At 38.8% G+C, this 17,421-nt stretch overlaps 2 protein-coding genes across 2 annotated transcripts; both read left to right on the plus strand.

Moving 5' to 3' along the window:
- Window positions 1–2,749: 2,749 nt before the first annotated feature.
- On the plus strand, window positions 2,750–4,904 carry LOC146315788 (G-protein coupled receptor 68-like). The gene is made up of 3 exons (XM_084736218.1): window positions 2,750–2,938; window positions 3,346–3,533; window positions 4,415–4,904. Exons 1-3 carry the CDS (start codon window positions 2,750–2,752, stop codon window positions 4,902–4,904), a joined length of 867 nt encoding a protein of 288 aa, XP_084592344.1.
- Window positions 4,905–11,350: 6,446 nt separating this feature from the next.
- LOC146315789 (G-protein coupled receptor 4-like) lies at window positions 11,351–12,905 on the plus strand. The gene is made up of 3 exons (XM_084736145.1): window positions 11,351–11,515; window positions 11,925–12,112; window positions 12,222–12,905. Exons 1-3 carry the CDS (start codon window positions 11,351–11,353, stop codon window positions 12,730–12,732), a joined length of 864 nt encoding a protein of 287 aa, XP_084592271.1. The 3' UTR covers window positions 12,733–12,905.
- The last annotated feature ends 4,516 nt before the right edge of the window (window positions 12,906–17,421 follow it).

A 17,421-nucleotide genomic window follows, 5' to 3' on the forward strand; every position in this document is an offset into this window, starting at 1 on the left:
ATGTAAATCAAATGATGATTGTCACAGGAGGCTTACTGCCTTTTGCCAGTGGGTGGTGCTGTGATTATGACTCCTGATTGGCATGTAGATGTCTTCAGGCTGGGACTCTTATCAAACATGAAATTTGGGGTCGATTGGACAATGTACACTGAAGTTACAGCAACTTCCTGTGTTATGGCAGAAGTTTGCCGTGCCGTTTGTTGTCAGTAGGTGGCTCTATAACTATACTTGAATGTTGTAATATAGCTTTGTGCAGGGCAAGACTGTTGTTATGCAAAAAAAAAAACAAAAAAACATTAACATGGCCCACTCTGTCCAAACCTGTGATATCTTCCAGTAAGCTGATGCAAATTCATTGGCAGGTGTATAAGTAAATTAAAGCTGCAAGCAACACTGGCAGACCCTCACACCAAAACACCCACTGTAGATGTGTTCAGGCTGGGAAGCTGGGTGCAGATCAGGCCATTTACACCAAAGGTATAGCAGGAGGTCTAGATGGCACACACACAATTTTGAAGTTGTTGATATGAATTCTGTAGGAGTCTGTTCAAATTCAAATTGTCTGACTTCCTGTTGGGTTTAGGCGATGGGTCCAAGAGACCTTTTTGTGTGTCTGTGCATAATTCATGAATGTCACGATTTTCGTACATGAAACTTAAATGGGACGCAAAGGCTGTGTCGTGACAAAAAGTCTCAGAAATTAGACCAGTGTGGTCTGGACTTAAAGCCACAACACTTTATTTAACTTGCTGGAAAAATCAATCATCAAACATATTTAAGTCCAAACCAACATCTAAAAAAGAATCACTGCAGGAGAGACAAGTTCTGCTATACAAAATTTATTGATCTCTGATTTAAGAAAAATCAACAAGCTCTTGAGAGTTTCTTCCGTCTTTTGACATTTCAGTTCACATCCAAACATACCTGTGTATCATTTTCTTCTGTCCCTTAGCCTTCTCATAGTCTACAGTACAGCAAAAATCCACTTCCCTTAAGTTTGTGTGGTTTAATTAACTCTTTTTTTAAAAGTAATATAAATCAGGTGTCTCATAAAGTTGTTCCCCCAAGCAGTTGGCTTCCTGTGTGCCACCTGATCCTGTATTTGCTTTTGCTGAATGTGTCCAGTTGAAAATACCCCAATGAAAAGTACCAACATCACCAAAGATGCAAACATGCAAACAGGATAACTAGAAAATTTCTCACTACAGCTGCTTTGTTGAAATTTTGTAGGGGGTGCTATCGAGTTAATTTGAAACATTAGCCTGAAGATGTGTTCAGGCCTGGACTGTAAGAGTTAAAGCAAATTTCTGTGTAATGGCGAAAAATCAAAGTTTGCCATGCTGTCATGGCGACACGATACACTATGATCACAATACATAACAATCCTCACAATACAGCTTTACCATGGCTTTAGAAGTATTGATTGGAATTTTTCTTGGTGTGAGCTCAAACAACCATACAAGGACATATCAACAAAATAAAACCAATATACAGTACAATCCAAATAATACCCAAAAAATTGCACTTCAAGATAAATATACAGCATAAAATAAAAGCTTTATCAAATGTACCAGTGCGAGTAAATAAAGGTAGATGTATTCTACTCTAGTAAATATAACCCAATTGTCTGGTCAATAAAAGCCCACTAGGGGACACAGTTAAATAGAGTTTATGAACAGATCTGAAGGTGAGGAGTTAAGGGCCATCACTGCCTGAGGATGTGTGCTATTAGGGAATCGAGTGGTACTGCTTTTAATATGGCCCCTGAAGAAAGGGGACTAAAGGGTGGATTGGCAGGGTGAGAAGGGTGTCTTATAATTTTCAGACCCAGCATAAACATGTGGGTGTTAAAAATATTGCAGATGCTTGGCAAATCTTGGCCAGTGATTTTTGATGCCATTTTAACCACTTTGTTAAGTTCTACCATACCACACTGTGATAGAGAATGTGAGGACACTATTACAGCTCTGTAAAAGTCAAGCATCCCAGCCTTTGATGCACTAAACCTCCTGAGCTGACGCAGAAAGAACAATGGTTGATGGGCTTTTTGCACAATATGACTAATATTTACAGTCCATTTAAGAGAAGAAGAAATGGTGGTCCCCGGGTATTGAAGTTCTGTAACATCTCCACAACCTGATCGTTGATAACCAAAGGCTAAAGCTCACAATCCTTGCTTTTGTGGATATTCACAGTCATCTCCTTGGTTTTGTTCAGACAAAATTTTTTACCATGACTAACTGCCAGGTTTCATGTGCCATAACACTTAGCCCCTCAAAAATGCGAATAACGACGAAAAGAAAAAAAACAATCCAAGCAAATCTAAAAGAGTCCTTGCAACATTCAGTGGTCGGGCCCTAATTAACAAATAACAATGACCACAAAGATCATTTTTGATTTTCATATTTCATTTGTGGGAAGTTATTACAGTTTTAAAAGCTGAAGATTTTCACCTTCCCACAAACATAACAAATCCTTGAAAATGTAATAGTTATTACATTTGCAGGAACATTCATATTATGTTTGTAGTATGCAAAAGCTATTATGTCTGAGGGATTATTACATTAAAAGCTGAAGATTTGTATTATGTTTGTGGTTTATTACATTTGTGGGCTGTTATTATGTTGTGAAGATGCTACAGGTTGTTTTTGTGTGAACTTCAGTGATGTCACTGAACAATGTTTGGTAGATATTAAAAACTTGTTCTCTGTCTATAACCTGATCTCTCAAACAGGTTTCACTCTGAAGAATGAAAGATTTCTACATGAACATCACCTCACAGAACAACAGCTATGATTACAGCAACATCACCTCCAACCACAGTAACATCACTGAGTATTATAAATCTTTTCGGTTCATCACAGATGTGGTGACATGCATATTCTGTTGCATCGGCCTTCCTTTGACCCTCGTGGCCATCTATGCACTTTTTTCTCAGGTATGTAGATTATGACTGAGATTTATATCATGTGTCTGTTGTACAGTCTGACTGTCTGTTTGTAAAGGATGTTGATCTGACATCATAATTAAAGTTTACATGCAGTTGATTGGACACTAAACACATAGTTTAAATGTGTGGCTTCAAGAACATTCCAGAAACATTTCAAATCATGTCGACATTCATGGTTGATGTTTTTCATTTTTAGTGAAATGTCTCGACAGCTGCTGGATGGTTTGACATAAATAATGATACAGACATTCATGGTGTCCAGAGGTTGAATCATAATAACTTCTGTGATCCTGTGACTTTTCATTTAGCGCCATCATCAGGTCAATATGTTGCTTCATCAGCCTCAGATGGACTTTGAGTTTAGTTAGTTTACTTTTACCGATGTTTTCCTGCAGGTACGAAATGATCAAGTTGCTCCGATCTACGTCATCAACCTTCTCATCTCCGACCTCATTCAGTTCTGCTGTATGATCGTTGAGGTGATACACACTGCAGATTTGAAGATAATTCAAATCTCCATTTATATTCACCAATGTGCTCTGATGGTCAGTGTTGTCTTCATGGTGTGCATCGCCCTGGAAAGGTAGCTATCTGTCTGTCCAGTATGTGTGAAGCTACTTCTTTGTCTCACCATTATATTACTATATAATTCTGAAGCTCCTCAAAGACTATGGGCCCTATTTTACGTTAATCTAAAGCACAAGTGGAAAGCGCAATGGATTTAATTTATTCAAGGTGTGTCCAAAAGGTTTCGTTTTGTCTTGGTGATATTGCAGCTCAGAACACTGATAAGAAAATTCATCATTTATCACGGACGATCTTAAATCAGTTACACTCATTTTACGTTGGTTTGGTCAAAAACTTCAGTGATGTCCACGTCTCTGTCATCAGGAGATAGTATCAGACTGACAGCGTCATATTTCAATCTGCTGTATTAAGTTTTATTTTTTGACATTCAGTTTTCATGTTAGAGACAAACGCGGCATTAAGATCGCATTTAGTCGATCAGTAATTTTCTGTCAGCATTCTTCTTCTTCTGCTTCATTTGCAGCAGTGTCACAGCAGCACAAAGTTGTTATAATTAGGAGCTGTGGAAAATATATTACGGCAAAAAGCAACACTTGCTGCAAATAAAGCAGGAGAAGAAGAATGCTGACAGAAAATGACTGATTTTTATTTATGCACAACTATGGACTAACATGCACACATTTTTAATACATGCATGATTTTTTATGTGTGCACGCATGAATCTTTTGACAGTAACCTTACCCCATAGTTTTGCCTTGATGTTTAGACCTCCCACCCACAGTGGCACAGACCTGGTGCAAGTGCATTTGCTGTCTTACACACATGGCAAAAATTGCACTTGCACTGGTGTAAGATAGCAAAACCACTTGCGCTGACAGAGCAATGGCTTTGCACCAGGTCTAAGATACGGCCCTATGTGTCCATCTTGTATTACAGGTATTTGGTCATCGCCCACCCACTGTGGTACCGCTTCAGACGAACCATCAAGATCTCTGTGGGGGTCTGCGTCCTGGTCTGGGTCCTTGCTCCTGCCGCTGTCATCATTCTCTATTTCGGTGTTCATTCTCAGCTCACAGATATCATCTTCGGCCTCATCATCTTCCTTCCTCTCCCACTGTTCATATTCTTCCTGGTTGGGACCCTCAAAGCCCTGTCTGCTTCCATCTCGGTCCCCTCTGATGAAAAACGACGGATTGTGGGAGTTTTGGTTCTGGTGCTGCTGATTTACACACTGCAGTTCCTGCCAAGCATCATTTTGTACTATAATGATACCCTTCACTACCTGTCTTACATCTTTGTTAAGTTTAGTCCTCTTGCAGACTTGACTCTGTATATTTTCATGAGGAAAGGGACCATAGACAAGTGTTTGTCCTCTGTGTGTTGTTGCAGAATGGACAGTGATGATACCAACAGTTCATCAGTATGAATGATGACAACATTTACACAGTCAGCTTCATGTAGGCAGAGAAAGAGAGAGAGACAGAGAGAGAGAGAGAGAGAGAGAGACAGAGAGAGAGAGAGAGAGAGAGAGAGAGAGAGAGAAAGGAGAGAAAACAGAAGGAGAAATGTAGACAAATAGAAAGGATAGAGAATCAGATATTATTATTTGATGAACTGAGCTCATTATAACCTAAACTGTGTTTTGACTGTTGTTTGTATGTTTCATACAGGGTAGCATCTCAAAAGTCTTTGAGACTTTTATTCTTTTTTAGTTTTTCATACACATTTTAATTCATTGATTTGCGTTTGCTTATTTGTAACTAATGCAGGCCCTGTGGCCAAACCTGGATTTCTTTTGCATTCTCATCATTTATAAAACTAAAGTAAATGCTGTTTGTTTCTCTTCTATTTTAGTTTTGTGGTGAACGTGATTCAGGGCAGATATAGTTTGGTCCGTAATTTGGGTAAAATCCTACATAACTGCATTTGTAATCTTATATGAAATTGTATATTGTCTGGAAATTCAGCTATCCTCTGATGGTTGATAAATGTCCAACCCTGCTGTTAGCAGGGAGGCAATTTCACAAAATAATAATGTCTGTTCGATGAGAGCCTAAAATTATTTTTAGGTAATTTTAGCTGATGTTCTGGCAGGGGCAGCTATTTGGGGTGCAAATTCTTTGACCTCTTTGTGGTGTCTTCCATACATTAGAAGATTCTCTCAGAAGAAATGTCAGCCTTTTTGCACAGACTGGGGATCTTGTGGACATTTTCCACTGGTGCTTTTGGCCGTTCCACTGGTGCTTTGGCCTCAGTACTTTTGTACCTTTGAACAGAATCTTTATGTTTTTAAATGTAGTTTTTCTCTTCTGTCGCTATTTGTATTTTCAGGTATCTGCATTATTTTACTGTTTCATATTCGCTTTCAGCTGTGTTGGAGTTGTGTTGAGTTACTGCTGATGAAACCCTGGTATGAAAACTTTTTTTGTGCTGCTTCATAATAAAAACCTTTAAATAATGAAACAACACGGGAGTTTTATCATGAAGAATTTAAGGAAACAGTGTGTTTATCCCAGAGATGTACATGAACAGTTTGTTCACTGCTTTAAAGCTTCTCAACTTGAGCCTGAGCTCATCTTCAGGTAAAAGACACACTTTCAAGTGCATAGCCCTGTTGTAATGGAAATGCAAACACGGGCCGAGTTGCAGTGAGTTGAGCCAGGCCAGCTCTGTGTGTAGAAAAGGGCCATTACAGGGTCACTATTTACAAGAATACTAGTTTGGTCTTGTCTCCATTCTTGCATTTTTTGGCAAGATGTCTGTACATTTATTTTACAATATAAGGATTCTGAATTCTCCCCCTCCCATGATAACAGATTGTTTGGCTTTAAAAAACAAATCCTCGATAAAATCAAAACTATATCATCAAGTTGATCTCAAATGTGAAATCTTGTATCCACAAATCAAAATTTAGTTTTTTGTTGCAGCTCCAAGTGTTTTATCTTTGTTGTTAGGTTTATTACTTTGTCCAGCTTTTCCTCTCTTTGTTGTGCACAACAAACTGATCGATCAATTAAAGACTAAAAATCGTGAATTTCATTCACTAGAGGCCATGATAATAAATTGGCAACTGTGTGTGCACTGTGCATGATAGGATATCCTGCTTTATTGTAAAATAAAGTAACTGAAAATCCCCATTTTAAATAAATGTGTGTGTAATTTGATTACATTATGTATGATTATGATTAGATTACGTAATCCTGCTACATGTTATTTGTTACTCCCCAAGATTGTTAATATTGATTATTAATACTGCAGCATCAATATGTAAGCAGCATTTGCGACGGCTCCCAACCTTGGGGACATAAAATCATTACTTTGCTCATTAAAGGTGCAATGCATGACATGTACCCCCTAGAGGTCGCTGTAGAGTACTGACATCTCAGACCAAAACAAATGTACACTTTAAAAAAACCCCAAAAAGTGTCATCTGAACTGGCACTGCTCACAAAACTAGCAAGATTCTGACACTACAATGACTATGTCTCACTTAAAATGTTTTCAGAAGCATATTTTAGTGACTATTTAGCAGAGATGGCGTAGTGGTAAAATTCTGCCTGACCTGTTCACTTCCTGAGCTCTCCAGGTTCATAGACAAAGATGGAAAGAACCTGTCTGTGTGTGTCTAGACATGATAAGAGCTCACAGGAACTGATCTGCCTGGCAGAAGGAAGATTATTAAACAGTAACTGGTAAAATAGGCATACAGGAAGGCAAACCTCATGAGAGAGGAGGTGTATGTAATTCTGTCTGTTGGTTAAATTAAATTAAACAGGGTGTATGTACGGGTTTTTAAAAAACAAATGACCAAATGATTCAAATGTATATGTGGCGGAAAGTACCCAACAGTACGAGTGAGGAAAACACCTAGAAGTGACAGTGATGATACCAACAGTTCATCAGTATGAATGATGACAACATTTACACAGTCAGCTTCATGTAGGCAGAGAAAGAGAGAGAGAGAGAGAGAGAGAGAGAGAGAGAGAGAGCAACAGAAACCACAAGAACAACCACCAAAGCTTGAGGGGTCATCATCCTCCCCTCATAAGAGCAGAGCTCCACCAAAATATTATTAAACTGTACAATATTAAATATTAGCATTTACAAACTATCAAAAGTGTGTGTTACTCCCTCGGCAACCTTGGTATCTAAAGAAGAAATTCAAGAGAGAGCAGGATAGAAAAGGAGAGACTGTAAAAAACACCAATAATGTACAGTTAGTCACTACTGGAGCCAGAAGGACATTTTCTGTTGTATATGCCGAAAATATCTGAAAAGATAAAAATATGCAAAGATGTTACAGTATTTTGAATGCAATAAAATGAGTTAAAGAAAGAATGAAAGAAGTAAATGAGATAGACCATGCACAGTTAAGTAACAAACTAGTATTACTGTAACGAATTACAAATACTCCTGTTACTGTAATTAAGTAGTTTTTTTCAGTACTTGTACTTTTGGTAGTATTTTTTTCAAATGTGTAATTTTACTCATACTTAAGTACAATTTACACCATGTAATCTACTTCGCTACTTTTAAAATCATAAGTCGCTACTGAGTATGTCCACAATTTGTATTAATATTCAAACTTTTCATTTGCATTTTTGTAGCCAATAAGGCTATCCGATCACTACTGGGCCAATTAAAACCCATGACGTAAGGAAAGGAAAACTGTGTTGCATCAGACACAGGTGTCTGGAGTTAACATACCTGAACAGCGGAGGAGTAGAGACTAATTTATGGACTGAAGATTCTGAGACAAAGAAGCCAAAATGGAGACAGAGGACAACACTTAACAGTGAAAATGACGAAGAAAAGACGGAGGATGAGTGCACGTGGTTGTACCTGGAGGAATTTTTTCATGTACACTTATGTGTCATAGTAGTCATTTCATTGCAATAAGATCATTTTCTGAAATCTGATTTAACTTTATATGGTGAGCTGTTTTTGATAGAAAAAATGTGCACACAGTACTGAGCTGCATCTCAAATTAATCTTCAAGTTCCCAGCTCAGTTGATCTATAGCACTAGAGCCTAATTGATTTATCAGTTGATCAATGTCACTGGCCTGATATTGGCCTATCACAGATATATGGATCTTAATTGGTACTGGCTTATATGTTGTCCAATATGATCCTTTTTTTAACGAAACATAATGTGGATTGTTTTTGTTAGATCTATAGGCAGCATTTTTTGTATATTTGATCCTTTGTCATTATTTTATCCTTTCTCACTCATCAGGGCCCTGCAAAATTGTCTGCAAAAGTGTTTTGGACCAATGATGGAGGATCCAGATTTGGCTGCGGCTGCAGTCCAGTTGCCCAAGTTCAAGACTTCCTGGACTGACAGAGCAGATGTAATAGAGGCTGGTAAGGTCAGATTTTGGCAAAAATTCATGTGATCCCATTTCTGTGTATTGTTATTTTTGACATCTCAGTCATGACACACCTAAAAGGTTGCCAGTTATTGATGGTCTGTCCATAATGCTAAATAATCTTTTTTGTGAGTTAGCTGATTTAAGTTTGTGCGCTCAGGAATGTTCACTGAAATTTAAAAAACAAAATTGTTATCTACTTGCAATTACAGCCTTGACATACATTATACAACACCTCGAAACGACAGATCATGAGAGTGAGGTTCAAACGCATTTTAGTTATTCTTTTAACAGACAAAATTCTTGCTTTTTGTCTACATTTTATTGTACAAAATTCCCTTAGTGTAATTTTTACACAGGTAAATCGAATCAAATATCTGCTAATGACAATGCAATAAAATATCCAATGGTTAAAAAATAACTAATACTCTGATTATTATTATTATTGTGTCTGTTGTTGTGATCCAACAATAAGAGTTATTTATGGAGATGTTTACATGATGACAGCTGAGATATACTAAAGAATTTTGTGTGTTGTGACTGATCATGACTGTTCCTCTGAAGTCATTACCATATTCACACATGTCTATATTTTTTCTCTTCCTCAGAAGAGCAGGTATAGATTATAATCAACCTGCTGCATGTTGTCACACACCATATTTACTGCACAGACTGTTTGGATGCAGAGGACGACACATCAGACGTTGGTGTAGGAAACTCATCCAGGTGGAATCTTGAAGCTTTTAGAGGTAAAGTTTTTTCAGATTAATTTTTTAAATTACATGATTTTAAAAGGATAAAAGAACTGTCATGAAAATTAATATTCAAACTGTAACAAGCAGACAGTGTTGGACGGTAAATGTACAGAATACTGCTGTGAAAAATATGTTTTTAACGCTCATAATTACTAGAATTACAAGTTTGTGATTGTGTAATGAACAAACAAATAAACAAAAACAATTCAAAAAATATCTGAAAAAACTGTAAAAATGGTACAGTAGTTAGAATGTAATAAAATGAGGTAAAGAAGAAGCGTGCACAATTGCATATGAAATCAATAAATAACACAGTAGTACTACTACATGTTGTGTTGTGACAAAGTGATCATTGATGAAAAGTCTCTAGCAGGAGTTGTGGAACATAAGACAGGTTACAGTCACTTCATGATGTTTTAGTGAAATGACAACATGAATCATTGTTTCTCACTCACTTCTAAACACAACACAATAACTTCAAGTTGTAGTTTTTAGTCTTTATTGACAGGAGACAGTAGAGACAGACAGGACATGAGGACACACAGAGAGATGGATGACATGCAGCAAAGATCTCTGCAACACTGTCATGCTAAACTGTGTTTTTTTTTTCTCCAAAGTTCTGTCAGAATAAACATCAACAATGAAGAGTGCACAATCTGTAGACAAAAGATCAAATATGCAGATGTTTCATCAAGTGGATTAATAAGTCATGTAAACGTCCTCATCTAAAATCAGAGGGCAGAGGGACGTTCAACAAGTGGTGGACCATCGAGGACAGGAGACAGACAAAATGTCCTAAACAATCTACATGAAGATTAAAGATGACATTAAATGACTGACACAAGTGAAGCATGTTCTGTAGCTGCAGTAATGAACTCACATCAACACATACAAATATCTGTATACATCACCAGATTATTGTGACACTCAGCTAAGCTCTAAATTTACATACAGGTGAACTTCAGTCACGAAGCCAACAGTCAGTGTGGGTCAAAATGCCATAATAGGCTGTTTTATTACAAAGGGTCATAAACATCAATTAAAACTGTTAAAAAGTAGCAGTGGTAGTATACTATAAGTGGACAAAACAAAAAAATAAATAATTAAATACCAAAATTAGAAAATAATAATAAAACCCTGTTTACCCCAACAGAAACACACCCAAACTAATACCAGTGCCACAGCAAACCTTAAAAGGATAACACCACAAATGAACAGGTGAACCCCCACTGCACCAGCTGCTCCTGTGACCAAAGGCCGACACCAGCTGCAGCACTAAAACAAAAAGCAAGACTGTAGGTTAGCCATATACTCAAACTACTAAACTCAATAAACTAAATCCAAATAATATAGGTTGGAAACGGCAACCAGCATGTTCCCTTGCCACTGGCACTATTCTGGGACTGTTAGGACCCAAGGAAGCATGTGCACCGGAGTGATCTCAGTAGCATGAGTGAAGCTTACATCTGTGCTTCATGGGCCTTTTAACAACTCAGGTGCTCTCCTCCTGATTGGTCAATTGTACCTGACCTGAGTATCCCCCTGCTACATTATTAACAAGTAATGTCACAAATATTAAGGAATAACAATAAAAACTGAAAAGACCATTTTGTCATATGATTGAAAAGATGCTACAAGGTTGTTTTTATGTGAACTTCAGTGATGTCACTGAACAATGTTTGGAAGATATTAAAAACTTGTTCTCTGTCTATAACCTGATCTCTCAAACAGGTTTCACTCTGAAGAATGGAAGATTTCTACATGAACATCACCTCACAGGACAACAGCTATGATGACAACATCACTGAGTATAACAAAAATATTAAATTCATCATAGATGTGGCGACATCCATATACATTTGTATCAGCCTTCCTCTGACCCTCGTAGCCATCTACACTCTTTACTCTCAGGTATGTAGATTATGACTGAGATTTATATCATGTGTCTGTTGTACAGTCTGACTGTCTGTTTGTAAAGGATGTTGATCTGACATCATAATTAAAGTTTACATGCAGTTGATTGGACACTAAACACATGTAGTTTAAATGTGTGGCTTCAAGAACATTCCAGAAACATTTCAAATCATGTCGACATTCATGGTTGATGTTTTTCATTTTTAGTGAAATGTCTCGACAGCTGCTGGATGGTTTGACATAAATAATGATACAGACATTCATGGTGTCCAGAGGTTGAATCATAATAACTTCTGTGATCCTGTGACTTTTCATTTAGCGCCATCATCAGGTCAATATGTTGCTTCATCAGCCTCAGATGGACTTTGAGTTTAGTTAGTTTACTTTTACCGATGTTTTCCTGCAGGTACGAAATGATCAAGTTGCTCCGATCTACGTCATCAACCTTCTCATCTCCGACCTCATTCAGTTCTGCTGTATGATTGTTGAGGTGATACACACTGCAGATTTGAAGATAATTCAAATCTCCATTTATATTCACCACTGTGCTCTGATGGTCAGTGTTGTCTTCATGGTGTGCATCGCCCTGGAAAGGTAGCTATCTGTCTGTCCAGTATGTGTGAAGCTACTTCTGTGTCTCACCATTATATTACTATATAATTCTGAAGCTCCTCAAAGACTATGTGTCCATCTTGTATTACAGGTATTTGGTCATCGTCCACCCACTGTGGTACCGCTTCAGACGAACCATCAAGACCTCTGTGGTGGTCTGTGTCCTGGTCTGGGTCCTTGCTCCTGCCGCTGTCCTCATTCTCTATTTCTGTGTTCATTCTCAGGTCAGATATATCATCTTCAGTGTCATCCTCCTCCTTCCATTTCCACTGTTGATATTCTTCCTGGGTGGGACCCTCAAAGCCCTGTCTACCACCCGTGTCCCCTCTGATGAAAAACGACGGATTGTGGCAGTTTTGGTTCTGGTGCTGCTGATTTACACACTGCTGTTCCTGCCCAGTGTTGTTTTGTTCCTGGTATCACCAAACAAATATACCGATAACTTTACCCTCTTCAGCGTGTCTTCAATGTTGGCTAAGTTTAGTCCTCTTGCAGACTTGATTCTGTATGTTTTCATGAAGAAAGGGACCATAGACAAGCTTTTGTCCTCTGTGTGTTGTTGCAGAATGGACAGTGATGATACCAACAGTGAATCAGTATGAATGATGACAACATTTACGGCTTAAACACACCATAGCTGGAAAACACACCCTCTTCGCACACCCCACACTGGCAGACACACACCTGCTCCTGGTGGTGTGTTCTAGCCTTTACAGTCAGCTTCATGTAGGTAGATGAAGAGCGAGAGAGAGAAAGGAGAAAGAACAGAAGGAGAAATGTATACAGGTAGAAAGGATAGAGAAGCAAATATTTAATGAACTAAGCTCATTATAACCTAAATCTTTAATTTATCCATTTGTATATTTAGCACAGGGAGAACATCTTGACATGTCTTTAGGACTTTCACAGTTATTTTAGTCTCATATATTTTAAATTATTGGTTTGTTTTTCTGAGAACTAATGTAGGCTCTATGGCCAAAAGTGGGTTTGTTTTGCATTCTTATCATTTATCTAAACTAACTAAAGCAAATGGCAAATGTTTACCTTTTTTTCATATAAGTTTACTTTTGGTGTTTTAGTGGTAGACATGCTAAATTGTAGGATTTGATTCTGAGCAGCTGTTTGCTTGGTCATATGAATAAAATCTTATGTGACAGTGTATGTAATTTTGTGTGAATTGTACATTTACTGGAAATTAAAAATCCCTTTCAAAACAAAATGTGAATGTCTGCCTTTGACTAACTGACTGAATTAAAACTTGAGAAATAAAGGTTCAACATGTCTGCTGCTTGATAAATATCTATTGTCTGATAGAAACATAAAGTCCAACCCTGCTGTTAACATGCGGGCGTTTTCATGACATAACTAGAAGAGGTCACTCACAGAGTGCAGATCCCCACCAGCCAACAGACAGTGAAGCACCTACTGCAATGCCACCACAACTGCCAGATACAGCCAACGGAGATTTGGAAAGTTTAGCTAAAATTAACATCACATCCACATACATTGTCCTGAGCTGAAACAAGACTTCAGGCTGAAGCAATTGATCATTAGCGGCCCCTAGTGGCCAGTTAAGAAGAGTGAGAAGTTAAAACAGAGCAGTCCAAAAAACAAAACAAAAATAATGACTACTGACCTGTAACTTTTAAAGAATTTAATAATGGATTAAGTGTTTGTTTTTTCAAAATGGAAGTTCTCACTGTAAATGTATGTTTCCAGTGAGAACTTCCAGGTAGAAACATGCTGTCTTCACTTAGAGACTATCTTTACAGAGGAGGACAGTGTAATGGGTGGGGTTTTGGACCCAAATGCAGCAAACTAAGAAAGTAAGAAAGGATAGCTGGTAACGATTGTTGGCTTGATGGAAAATGGTATGAACAGGCAAGTAATTGGACAGAACATTTCTTTGGCAGGTGATGGTACCAGGAGGATCAGGCAAGAGACGTAGTCAAGGAGGCAATGTGTCCAAAACCATGTGAGCACAGAGCCCAAGCAAACAATCCAGTGGGGAGCAGACAAAAGGTGAGTCAAGGCCAGACAGAGAGTCAGGGATCCAGTGGAGAGGTGAGTAGAAACACTCCACTGAAACACAAAGACAGGTAAAATAGGGACACTCACACTGCAACGCTGTGGGAGGGAAACACTGAACAACCATGACGACGGGCAGACAGGAACCAGGAACACTGTGGCAGATCTCGTGGTCACGGACAGAAGGCTGTGTAGATTTTACGGGGTACAGATGAGGCAGGTGAGTCAGAGACAGGCAGGGTTGGCAACAGGGAAACAGTGCTGGAGAGTCTGGCAGTGAGTGACTGAGCAGGGAAAGCTTATATACTGGCCTGATTACTGAGGAGCAGTGGTGGACAAAGTACTGAACCCCAGTACTTGAGTCAAAGTACAGATACTCCTGGTCAAATATTACTCAACTACAAGTGAAAGTTGCTCAGTCAAAACTTTACTCAAGTTAAAGTATTAGAGTACTTGCTTTTAAAAATACTTAAGTATTCACAAGTACATGTTTTTAAAAATACTTAAGTATTCAAAAGTACAAATTACAAAGTACATTTTCTAATATCATTACATGCTGTATTGTTTTCATGATGCATTTACAGAAGCTTGTACCTCTCTGAATCCACCTCATGAAGCACTGACCTGCTTGTAGAACCACTCTGCTACACAAAGCCTATAGAAACACCTATAAAAACTTCAGCATAGAAATGCAATCAAAAATTTAAATAACTGAGATTTCTTTCTGTCTTCAGAGGCAGTATGTACATGAATTATGCTGTATTTTTCACCCTTATAAAAACAATCCAACTTTAAAAGCTACCTGGAATAATGAATAATTATAATAACATCTTGAGATTTAATTTTGTCTTTCTCCTGCCGTCACCATTACTGCTTTTTGTTTGAATGAAAGAGGGAGAGTTTGCTTGTTCTTGTTACAGAGCGCCTGGACGTATTTCTGCTTTTACATCAGTCCCATTTGAGAGGAGCTACTGTGATTGGTTTCCTTCTGTGGGAAACACAGCATGTGACCAATTGCATTTTAGAAAAGAAAAAACACCAACAGCTGACTTCAACAATGTGCTTAGTCAAAAAGTAACAACAACCTTCCTAGAAATGTAGTGGAGTCAAAAGTACAATATTTGTCTTTGAAATGTAGTGGAGTGAAAGTCAGAAGTTTCCAAAAAAACAAATACTCAAGTAAAGTACAGATACTCAAAAAATGTACTCAAGTACAGTACTCAAGTAAATGTACTTCACTACTGTCCACCACTGCTGAGGAGTTGCAGCTTGTGCACAGGTGAGCAGAGCTGATCTGATGAGGTGGGAGTGGCTGGCAGGCAGAGTGGAACAGAAGTGGGGTGAATGGAAAAGTACTGAGAGAGCTGTGGAAGTGAGCAATGGAAACTGGGCATGCAGAAGTGTGACAGACAGAGGGCAGATAGAGAGCTGAACATTATGATGTCACAGTAAATTTGACCTTTGACATTTTGGATATGAAATGTCATCATCTCACCATATTATCCTATTAGATATTTGTGTGTAATTTTGTCATCATTAGCATATAACTTCTAGAGTTATGGGTGAAAAATGTGTTCAGTGAGGTCACTGTGACACAGTGAATGTGTAGTAAACTGTATTAAGTCTTTACAAAGATCTTAAGAATGAAATGTTTGAAATGTTTCGTCTCAACAGAAGTTAGAACTAGGGACAGCCAAGGACTCATTCTTCCCTCTTGCTCCTGTGCCGACAAGCTCACATGGACTGGAAATGAAGAACCACTGCAACGTTTCCTCTGTCCTCTTCAACAACATTTCTGTTGGTCTATTCAGGTGATGTCTTTGTCCTGTGCAATTTGGGGTTGATGTTTGGATTATGGTCTCACCTTGTTTTAGGAGGATTAGCTATAGCCCTGAAGAGAAAGTGTCAGAAGAGTGAGCATGAGTGACAGGAACTAGAGAAAATGAGGGAGTGTGAGCAACAGCAAAAGGAAAAAGAGCAGGAGCATGAGAAAATGAAGCTTGCTTTTAGATTGCAGACATCAGGACAGCAAGAAATGTTTGATGTAAATAAGTGTTTGTCTTTGGTCTATTCTTTGAGATGTTTAAGAAGATTGCTGTGCAGCATGACTGGCCTAGAGAGGACTGGGTAACCTGCATGAAGGGTTCCCCAACAGGGAAGGCCCAGGAAGTGTATGGTAAGGTGGTTTGACAGGCAGTGCTGAAAGCATATGACTTAGTCCCAGAGACATACAGACAAAGGTTCTGGACAGAGAGAGTACAGCTGGGACAGACTTATTTGCATTTTGCACAACAGCAACAAGTAGCTTTTGAGAAGTGGCTGACCCGTAATTTACACCAGGCATGGCTGCGCTGCTGTTTTGCTTCGTCATGCACATGACTTCAATTTACACCAGCAGCATGTCAGAAGCGTTTCAGCAGTGGAGTGTTTTGCCCATCTGCTTACTTTACTTGCTCTGATTTTACTAAGTCTTCTTTCCTTGCTCTTGTGCTTCTACCATGGATAAGCAGGCTACGTAGTTAAATTGTTTATTTTCTATCTGTCTTTATGATCTCGAGTCTGCATGGGTCTTTTATTTTGAAAATCAACCGGATTCTCCCGTTTTCCGTGCCTGACTTCTTACTCGTTTGACCTGCTCTGTGCCAATTGATGCGCCATCTGTCAAAAATAGACTCACTGTGTATTCTCTGCTGAGCAGAGCACCGAGCTGCTTCTGGGACGCTGCTGAGACGTGCCGCGGCGCTTCCGGTGTAAATTACAGCATTGACTGGAATGGCAGCGTATGTCTCCGAGTGCCGCGGCACAGCCCCGCCTGGTGTAAATTAGGGGCGAGAGCTTGCAAATGTATGATTTTAAGGAACTGACTGAATTAATTGTTTTGGAGCACTTTAAGCACAGCCTGCCAAAGTGAATGACACTTATGTTAAAACTGTGGTTGAGGCTGCTGAGGCAGCTGATAGCTGTGTCCTCATTTATGAAGACTCATGGAGGGACAAATGAATCAGCTAAATAACATAAATTAAATATTGTGCTTCTTTCAGAGGGGGGGAACAATGTTAGAAGAAACACTAAACTGTCATCGTTTGAGGTTTTTGTTGCCACCTCCAGTCCTGGTTGGGCTGCAGCTACCTCCAGTCCTGGCTGAGTTGTCTCTGCCGCAGCCTCCTCCTGCTCCAACTGGACCACAATCACCTCCTGCCCATCCTGAGCTGCAGCTGCCTACAGTCTCCCTGACTGACCTGATGGATGCTCTGTCGCCTCAG

The sequence above is a fragment of the Lutjanus erythropterus genome, chromosome 14 (assembly GCF_056507025.1).
Source record: "Lutjanus erythropterus isolate fLutEry1 chromosome 14, fLutEry1.hap2, whole genome shotgun sequence".
In the NCBI taxonomy this organism is placed as follows: Eukaryota; Metazoa; Chordata; class Actinopteri; order Lutjaniformes; family Lutjanidae; genus Lutjanus; species Lutjanus erythropterus.

Bases quoted from the DNA above. Each gene is read 5' to 3' on its own strand.
- LOC146315788 (XM_084736218.1), top strand. From the start codon at position 2,750: ATGAAAGATTTCTACATGAACATCACCTCACAGAACAACAGCTATGAT. The intron at 2,939-3,345 runs GTATGTAGATTA...GTTTTCCTGCAG, and splicing joins TCTATGCACTTTTTTCTCAG to GTACGAAATGATCAAGTTGC. The intron at 3,534-4,414 runs GTAGCTATCTGT...CTTGTATTACAG, and splicing joins GTGTGCATCGCCCTGGAAAG to GTATTTGGTCATCGCCCACC.
- LOC146315789 (XM_084736145.1), top strand. From the start codon at position 11,351: ATGGAAGATTTCTACATGAACATCACCTCACAGGACAACAGCTATGAT. The intron at 11,516-11,924 runs GTATGTAGATTA...GTTTTCCTGCAG, and splicing joins TCTACACTCTTTACTCTCAG to GTACGAAATGATCAAGTTGC. The intron at 12,113-12,221 runs GTAGCTATCTGT...CTTGTATTACAG, and splicing joins GTGTGCATCGCCCTGGAAAG to GTATTTGGTCATCGTCCACC.